This window comes from Hibiscus syriacus, unplaced genomic scaffold, assembly GCF_006381635.1.
Source record: "Hibiscus syriacus cultivar Baekdansim isolate YM2019G1 unplaced genomic scaffold, ASM638163v2 tig00004013_pilon, whole genome shotgun sequence".
Classification (NCBI taxonomy): Eukaryota; Viridiplantae; Streptophyta; class Magnoliopsida; order Malvales; family Malvaceae; genus Hibiscus; species Hibiscus syriacus.
This window is the reverse complement of record NW_024061992.1, coordinates 856,065-866,446: the sequence shown is the minus strand read 5'-3', so window position 1 is coordinate 866,446 and position 10,382 is coordinate 856,065. Positions and strand designations below refer to the sequence as shown.

Genomic DNA, 10,382 nt, shown 5'->3' with positions numbered 1-10,382 from the left:
TCGATGTTTAAAGTTTTATTCTGTAATTTGACTCAAACTATTTGTCACCTAAGTCGAAGGATGTGCATATCTGGTAAATAAGCCCCTCAGCTTCCATTATTCGGGTTTAAATCCTAAAAATAACCTTAATAGGACTAATTGAGTCAAGGATCGTAAAAAGGTAGATTGTGTTCGTTGCGCGATGGTCGAAATTAGAAGGCGTGGGCTTTTCAAGGTGTTGCCTCATTGTTCAAGTGCCGATTAATTCCTAGAAGGTGGCGTAGTCGAGATAGGCTTGTTTGGATTATCGATAGTGTTCTATGGCCAGCACTTAGTGGTCTTTCTCCGAACATATTTTGGTAGCTGGGAATTATAGCATGTCATGAAATATGGCGAGTTGGGCGGGCTAGACGTTTTTCAGTTTTTTATTTTTATTCTCCCATGTATACTTTCAATTGGCGTATTTTTTTTACTTTTTAGCCTTTTATATTTAATATAAGCTTTTGTCGGGTTAAAAAACTCATAAAAAGATAGAAAAAACCGATAAAATGATAAAATGCAAAATTATTTGAGAAACTAAGCTTAATGAGAAAATTCAAGACTACTAAGTTTAACAATTGTTAGCTCATCATCAATCTCCCATTGTTGATTTATCAAAAAGAGACCCCGAAAATTGATAACTCTAGTGACCATTTTGTAACATTATAAAGTTAAGTGATCCAATTAAAAATTTACTAGTATTCAAGTGACTATCTAGATTACCTTAAGTTTTTAGAGTTGATGTTATATTATATATAAATAAATATAGTTAAATAATTTACTATTTCCAACTTTTGATTTATCAATTAATATATTGTAGTTTAAAAATTATATTACATATAACTCTGTTATATTTATATATTAATCTGAATTTGTAATATATTTTTTAATATTAAACCATTAAAGACAGCGTACATACCAGGCCTTGAGCATCAGCACCTGAAGTAATAAGCCAGAAAAGCTTTTTCAACACTACTACATAGCAAACAAGTATGTAGAAATGGAGGAATTAGCCAGTTGACATTCTTTATGTCTTATTAACTTGGACACACCGAACAGGAAAAACTCCACGACGAGGTGTGATTTTCATTAACAGAATGGTTTCACAACAAACAATAGTGTTCACCTTAAATATACTACTGAGGGAGCCATCGAATGTGGTCAATTGGATAAGTTTTTCAACTACTCCAATTATTAAATATATGCGTGTAACATCCTAATCCAATACGACTCAAAGATCGATGGACTAAAGTATCACTCGGGACCACTGAAGTGACTAATCCAAATTTTTTATTTAAAACATTTGTAAAATATCACTCGGGGACACTGAAGTGACTAATACAAAGGGTCTACGAACAGTACATGCCCTCTAAAATATGACTAAAGACGTACTTTGAAGCCTCGACGGGTCTGGAATCACTAGTGACGACTACCGATAATGCTCCTCAAAGGGTCTCCTAAGAATTGTGCACGAAAATACATTCCGAACGCTATGCTTATGAGCTCAGTGGCACACTAATAAATGTATTAAACTACGTGCGTTCACTACATACACATGCTAGTAGGCATAAGTATAAGCATACAAGAGCACTAACATGCAAAGTTGAGGTAGGCATTATGGTGTGGTCAGAGGGTTCTGCATCTCGGAACACACACCCCTCTAGCATACTATGATACCCTTGGGTATCTGGGGTGAGATTCGAAACTACATTAGAAACGTACACATACTAGCTCACTCTTGAGTGTCTTGGGCATCTGTGCGCAACCAACGACTGAAGTGTCATGGAACTAGTCGTGTCTTTGTTGGTCATTGGTAACAGGTCACAAAGTCCATGGTCACACTATCTTATTTCCACTAAGGTATCTGAATAAGCTGGAGTAACCTTGAAGGAACCCGGTGTTTCGCTTTCACCTGCTAACACACTAAACATCTAGTGACAAACTCAAACGCTTCCCCTTTCATGCCCGATCACCAATACAACTATCAAAGCTCTTGGTACATCTTATAACTGCCCGGGTGAATTGAGATTTCGGATCTGTGAAGGTACTAAGCCTTCCCTACACGTAATCGACTCCGAACCCAAATTTTTTTTATTACGCAAACCGATTTTGCCTTTTAAATGATTTTTATTTAAATTTCTTTAAAAAATTGGGTATTCGACCTACCTAACTCTAAAGATCAATGGCGATTCCAAACATTTCTCAAAATTCCGTCAAATCTACAACTAAAAAATTTGTCAATCTAAAAACGTCGTTATGACATAACATAGTGGAGGTGTTAGGATGTTTGAAAAATTAGAAATTTAAAAAAATTTGAGGGTAAATGAAATATAAAATCATTGTTCAAGGAATTTTTTGATGTTTTAGTAGTAGTTTAGAGATAAAATTAATATTAACCTTTCTGTTAATGTTGTCACGTCATCAACTTAACGGAGATGACAGTAAAATGACCATTTTGTTATAATCAATAACGTTAGTGATCATTTTATTATAAATAATCGATTATTTTAGTGATCAATTTATTACTTTCGAAACTTCAATGAGATAACAAAAAATTTCTCAAACATTAGTGATTATTTATGTAGTTTATCCTTAACAATATTACAACAACCACAAATAAAGATCGTACTCGTATTAGAAAGTGCATTTGTATTTTGATTATTGTTATTGATGGAGAGTTTACGTAATCTACATTCATGCATCGGCCTTTCCACTAATTACAAAAACTCTACCTTCAAATTATTCCCCTATTTTGTACATGAAATGAAAAGAACAGTACAACAAATATAAATCTTTTTATTTTCGTCTTTCTATATTTCTGTATCTCTATTCACATTTAGTTTCTCGATGGTACTTGAACTTGCCTCTGCATGTCTCATGCTTGAATTCATATACGTGTGCTAATCTTCACCTATTTATCCTTATTATGCAAACTCTATAAGTGGCCCAAATTGAAAATGAAAAAAAAAAAAAAATGTATAATGAATCAATAAGGAAGATAAGAGGGGGTGAAGGGGAGAATATTTCCTATACTTGGCTTTGGGTTTAGAGATGAAATTTGGAAGATAGAGGGCAAGGTTCTAAGTGTAGGTAGTTACTCAACTTGGAAATCAAGGAAATGAGGGAAGGAGGATATATTGTCCATCAAACCCTCTAAATCCCATTCTCCCATTTTCAAGTTTTCTCCTCCCCATTGATGATTTTCTAACCCAAATATGTCCCCTACGTTAATGCCCTGATGATCAGTGTTATTGAAGCAAGTGTTATTATTATTATTATGGTTGCTTTTTCTATGATCAATGCTGCTGTTAATGGCTGCTGCAGCATTTTTATCTCGATACTTCTACTCTCAAGTGGAGGAAGAGAAAAGTCACCTTCAAACCCTATTTTCCCAGGCTCTACAATCCCATAATCCCCATAAAAGCCCTGTGTTAAGCATGTGGGAACATCTAGTAAACCCGGTGCACACGTCAGATCGTAACGGTTGTTGATATCGAGCAGTGGAAACGGATCGAATTGGTTGTTTGTGACCATCGGCGGCGGCATGGATATTGTCGACGATGAGGAAATCGAGTCCATGCAAAAGGTCATCGCGTGAAGTTCGTGCAGAGGGAAAATCCCTCCGCCTGCAACGTCTCTGGGATCTGATGAATCGCTGTTGTTGGGTGATGAGGTTGCCGATGCGTTGTTTTTCAGTCTTTTCTTTAGTGTTGAGTTCCAGAAGTTTTTTATTTCATTATCTGTCCTTCCTGGAAGACGAGCAGCGATTTGAGACCACCTGCAAATTTCGTGAAAATAATAAGATGGGGATGGATCTAACTACAATCTATAATATAAAACTTCAAAAGATAAGCTAAAAGCTTGTTAAATACTTGAATTCCAACACATTTTAGGGTTTAGAGCATTTCGATTGAACATGATAGGCTCATTTTATATCTGAAAATGAAATGATACCCCAGAAAATGAGTGGTGATGCATGGTGCTGGTGTGTGGACTGGACAACTATTAGAAGACAACTACTTGAAGTATTCAAACAGAGATTGAGGAAACTTTGGGAAAGCAAAGCTTGACTAGAAAAGAAAATATGAGGATTTAAATTGCAATTGTGGTCAAATTTTTTGTTGCTTGTGTATCCCGATTGCGGCAACAACGAATGCAATAACGATTTCGAATGGCATCTTTATCGTTATATAACAATAGCTATTCTGATAACGGAATGCTATTCAAATCAATGGAACAGGTTTAACTTTTTAACTAGGTTCAAATGTAGCCAGAAATTTATTAGATCAGAAGTACCATAATCAATGGGATTGAACAGTCCTACTTTGATGTATCTATGACATTCCTAAGCGGCTCTAAATAATGAACTACACCAAGAACTTCTCTGGTAATGCACATTCCACACGGTTAAGAGCTTTCAATCTCATCAGAAATTATCGGTGTTTCACAATGTTGTTTATTCATGGAATGTTGTTCTAGATGTCTTGAGTTTGAACAAATTATATTTGCAGGGTGAATGTGTGTTGTCAATTGGTTAAGAAAATATTAAAATAAACTTGATAGGGTTTTAGAAGAGAAAGAGAACCTGTTGCCTAGGATGGAATGCAGATGTATAATGAGGTCTTCCTCTTGGGTGGAGAAGGCGCCACGCTTGAGATCAGGTCTCAAGTAATTAATCCAACGAAGGCGACAGCTCTTGCCGCACCTCTGCAGACCAGCATTCTTAGCAATGTCACTCCAACAGCCTTGGCCGTTGGTCAGCATGTACTTGATGAGTTTCTCGTCCTCTTCCGGTGACCACAGTCCCTTCCTCAGCTTCATCTTGTTGCTGTTGTTGTTAAGTCTTTCTTTTGCCATATTTTGATCAGGCTTCCTCATTGCCGTGCTGGGTCTCGATCTGATCTAGTGGAGCCTTCTTCCTCTTTTTAACTGGCTTGATGGAGATCAGAGAAAGGTGTAAATAGGTGAATGATGGTTGCATTGGAGAGAGAAACAGAAAGCTTCATGGGGCGGCAATGGTGATGATGATAGTGATGGTTGTGGGGTTCAATTGCTTTAAAATATGAACACGGACGGTATTGTTATGATTTTCGTCCCTTTGTTATACCGAAATTTGAGATTTAATCCCTATGCTTTAGATTTGGCATAATTTGATCATCTATTTTAAAAAAAAATTAAACTAATCCTAATCCTAATCCTACCTAGATGGTAGGAGAAGGATAACTCTAAGGGAAGTAAGAAAAGTGCTCTAGAAGGTTTAGAAATCACGATCTAAGAAAATATGAAAAGAATACAATAAGCACCTTGACGTAATATGAGATTTATTAGATCCTCTACTTCTATAATATTATTAGTAGGTTCAAATTTATTATAATGTTAGTTGTTTTATTAAAAAGATGACAAGTGTCAGTCACAAAGTTAGGATTATGTGAAAGTTCAATAAATTATATAATTTACATGTCATTTGAATGCTTCAATTTTTTCTGTTCATTCCTATGGACCAACAAGGTACTATCACTTTCCTAGACTACATCGTGTCGACGCCTAGGCATAGCCTGACATTGTCTCCTTGGGTATCCTACGAGTTCCTTAAAGCTTTGACACACCTTAAGGTTCATCTCCCCAAACTTAACCAAGGATTTCCCTAGGCTTGTGTTCATGTTGTTGGTGCAAATTGGCCTAGGGGTGGTGGTAGTTTCTTGCCTTGTAATAGTTTTAGAAAAGGTTCTCCATGTTATCACTTCCAAACGGTAGCAACTAAAGGTGTTATTAGTTTTTATATATTAATGATATTATAAAGTATAGAGATCAAATCATGTGAAATTAAAGTATATGAATAAAATATAATTTTTTAACATTAAAGAGGGATTAAAACCATAATTGGACCAATATGAATACATATATGTGTGTGAGAGAGAGTGTTTGTTAGTTGATGGGTAGAGTGGAAAACGGATTGGAGGGGGACCTCACTTGTGTGACACATAGGAGGAATGAGATGGGATGGTTGGTCGTCTTGTCTTTGACTCTATCTTGTCTTTTTCGATGCATTTTTCTTCACTCACAAGGTAATCACCATATGCATACGAGACACCCTGTTTTGCTTCCAATTCACATAATCCTCCTTCCCCCCCCCCCCACTCTCTCTCTCAATCCACACGTTTTTTTGAAGGATAACCCTATGCCCCATTAATGGACCCCCTGGACAGGGAGACAAGGAACCCCTACGAAGTCAGATCTCAAATATTAAAGTCGAGTTTCCGGTTACATTTAAGTTTATCACGATTACAAATATAACTGGTGTTATTACAATTATTATAAATATTACGATTATGCAATAACGTGAAGACACTAATTTTATCCCGGTTTTATTATTTTTATTATTATAATAATTATAATTATAATTATTTTATTAGTATTATTAAATAATTTATTTATTTACAGACCTAAATATTAAATCCCAATGCCCAATTACAAGACCTAAATGTGTAACTTAATCTCAATTAGGGTTTACATCCCAACCACCGCTGCCTCAACTATCCAGCTGCTGTCGACGCCTCAAACGCCAAGTGACCCAACCAGCAGCTACCGACTCCTTGCTGCCACGACACCACCATCGCCAAAGTCTCCAAAACCGCCACGAAGCCACAAACATCGCTGCTCTAGGGGTGAGTCACCACCATAGTTTGGTGACTTGCCAAAGCTTCCCCCTTTGGACTGGTCCTATACCGAGGAACAAGACAGCAACCCAGCAACACACAGAGCAAGCAAAGATACAGGAACAACAACGCATAACCACGACAACAACAACAATAAGATAGCAAACCAAAGGAAAAAGAAAAAGAAAGAAAAGGAACTTACCCCAACGTCGGACTCTCCATTTTTGAAGAGTTGAATCGCCGAAAATACGTCCTCAGATCTAGGACGATAGGAGGGTTTTTAAGGTAAACAACTCTCGGTTTTGACTTTAGGGGAAGCTAAGCTTCGAGTTAGGTTATTTTCCAAGTTCCACGGTGGCCGGCGGTGGCTATTGCAGGTGGTTATCGACGGTCAGCTCTCTCTCCGTTGAGAGCTGATAAAAGAGAGCTGATAAAGGGCCGGTTATGGGGTTTATATTACCCTCCCTGAACGGTGTCATTTTGGGGAGGGGTGTATGTGTAATTTTAGAATAGTTAAACCCCATCCGTGACCCTTCATATTTCATAAATTTCTATTTTAGTCACTGAATTACACTTCTGCATATATTAATTTTGTCTTCTAATTTTGTTTCATTTATAATTTAATCCTTGCCTGCTTATTTTTATATTTAGGGTAAATAATCGATTTAATCCCTTATCTTTTAATTAATATTTATTTTAATCCGATTAATTAATAAGGCTAAATTGCATTATTAGCACTTAGATTTTTTTATTATTCAAAATAAAACCTTTAATTTTAATAATTTTTATTTTAATGGTTGATTAATAATTAAGGGATAATTACAATATTAATAACTATATTTTATAATATATTGAATTAGGCTATTAATTTATATATTTTATTTTAATCCCTAAGTAGTAATTTATATATTTTATATTTCAATCCCTAACAATTTGATATTTTTCATTTAATATATTATTGCTTTTAATTTATTTCATTTTGATTTTGATTATTATTTTATTTTATATTATTTTTTATATATGTTTAAATTATTATTTTCATTATTATCTTATCATATATATATATATATATATATATATATATATTTATTTATTTATTCTATTTGTTTGTTTTTTTATTAAAATCCTATTTATAAATTTAATTTTATAAATTACTTTTAATCATATATATTTATTTTTCAATATTAAGAAAGGGCAGTCTTAAAGCAACTAGATGTCCATTTTCTGATATTTGTAAATAAATAAATATTTTATTTTACTTTTATAAATTATATATATTTTAATTATTTTTAGATAAATGTTTTATTAATATTTATTTATTTTTTAATATTAAGAAAAGAGATGTCTTAAAGCACCTAGAAGTCCTTTTCTGATATTTCTAAATAAATAAATATCTTATTTATATATATATATAAATTAATAGATTTTCTTAAAATTATATTAATAAATCTGAAATAACAGGATTATGAATTAAATATATTTTCAAATTTTTAAATTTCTAATAATAGAGACAATTTATAATTAATAAGTACCAATTTTGGGCGTTGTGGGGTGGTAATCATTCTCCAAACGTAATCGACCACAAATCCCTTTTTATTATTAAAAAGAACGAATTTTTGGTTAAAACGCAAACCAGTTTATCTTTGAACAGATATTTTCTTAAATACTCTTTTAAAAGATAATTTTTAGGTATTCGACCTACCTGACCCAAAAGGCCGATGGCGACTCCCTAAACATTTTAAAAACCATTTATTCATATCACTTTTCCCCCAAGTGAAAAATTCGTGCCCGGACGAAAACCAGTTACGACAGCTTGGCGACTACACTGGGATTTGGTCAAGCTTTTAAATGAATTATAAATTGTCTCTATTAATTAGAAATTAGAAATTTATATATTTAATTTATAATTCTTTCTTTTCAAAATTTTATATATACTTATTATATATATATATTTTACTTTATTTTCAGTTATTAAATTTCATTTTTAGTTGTTTGTCAAATGTTTGAATATTTCTCCTCACATATAACACATGCATTGCATAACATAAGCTTTATAATTAAGCTTGTCCCTTTTAAGTGGGAGTGAAAGCGACGTCTTCATGTGAATTTATTCTCCGTGTCAGACTAGCAAGTAGCTTTGGGGGATCATATATTCTATGTCTTCGTGAGAATTTATTCTCCATGTCAGGCATAGGGAAATGTGTCCCCTCGAATTGAACTCGATCCGCTTAAGTCTGTGATGGACTAGGATTGAGGGTTTGGTAGCCTAAGGGGGCACCAACAAGGACAATTCGAGTACCTTTACTCCTAGAACTGAAACCCTGCATATAATAAACCCTAGAAATTCTCCAAATCTAAGACTGTATGAACCTTTGTCCGTAGGTGTACACAAAGAAGAAATAAGCTCTAGCTTTTAATTTATTTTCTTTTCTTTTCTTTTTCCTGAATAAATGCATGCAAACTAGAAATCAAGCAGTTAGGTTAATTTTTCCAAACAAAGCATGGAACTAGAAAAGCATGAGGTTAGGATTTATACCTTGATAGATAGAATTTTTTTCTTTCCATTAATTGGTACCAACCAATTTATTTTTTTCCTTTCTCATTTTTTTTGATCTAATTTGTTTATATTGATTTCGTTTTATATTGCATGATCATGGCATAACCAAAAGGTGTTGACTTAAAAGGCTGTTCATCAAATTGGAAAGAATTCATAAATGGACAAAAAGTTTTATGATCAAGTAAAATATGACTCAGCCAAGGAAGGACATCCTGAGGAAACTCTGAGGGTAGAAGCGAGCTATGTACACAAAGATCCTGTTATATTAATACCAAAAGTATTCCACAAAGATCTGTTAGATTGATACCAAAAGCATTATATGAAAAAGTATCAGTCAGGGCATTCAAAATAAAGGAGGTTTTTATGAAGCTCAAGCATGTTATTTGAAGGATCAAAACAAGAAATTGAGAACAGAAGTGGAAACTATGCATGAAGATTTCCAAAAGATGAGTCAAGCCTTTCAAAGTGCTGGCATAGGAAATACCCCAGAAGAGTGGATAACAGGGTCACCAAACTGAAAAGGAACTGCAACATATATGAATATCTTGTCCAAGAGCTTCTTGGACAGAAAGGTTCTCTTACAAAGGAAAACGAGCAACTCCGAGAAGTGACACAAATATGAAGAAACACAGAATGTCATGGAAAAAGCTGCAGTCCAGACAAGCAATATGGCCCATAAGCTGATAGACCAAGCTGACTTTACGAGGAATTGAAGCAGACTGATAATTCAACTGTTGAGCATGAATGGAAACTAACTTGGCTTTAGAAAGTTAGGAGGGAAAGTTATCCCCTATATGTAAAGTTTTATTGAAGTTAGGATTGAAAGTTGTCCCATATATGTAAAGTTTTGTTTGATGCACGGAAACTTTTGTGTTCAATGAAATCTGTTCTAAGATGATCACTCTTGAGTAACACCTTTTCATACATGCATTTGCATTTTGCATCTTTGCATTTTCATTTATACTTTTATGTTTGCTTTTGTATTGCACAATTTGCATTTTTTGTTACATTCACATACATTTGCATTTGCATATTTGCATAATTACATTTTATTTCAAACTATTTTACATGCATTTAATCATGACAACTGGAATGATTCGTGGAGAATTCCATGATAGAATTTTTGAAATCAAAGTGGAGCTAACTTGGTC

General features: G+C 34.0%; 1 protein-coding gene across 1 annotated transcript; it reads right to left on the bottom strand.

Moving 5' to 3' along the window:
* Positions 1-2,947: 2,947 nt before the first annotated feature.
* On the bottom strand, positions 2,948-4,896 carry LOC120186253 (transcription factor MYB83-like). Its single transcript, XM_039190242.1, is given in 3 exon segments — positions 2,948-3,351; positions 3,354-3,796; positions 4,604-4,896. Coding segments are annotated over 3 exon segments (975 nt in total). The 3' UTR covers positions 2,948-3,112.
* Positions 4,897-10,382: the final 5,486 nt, after the last annotated feature.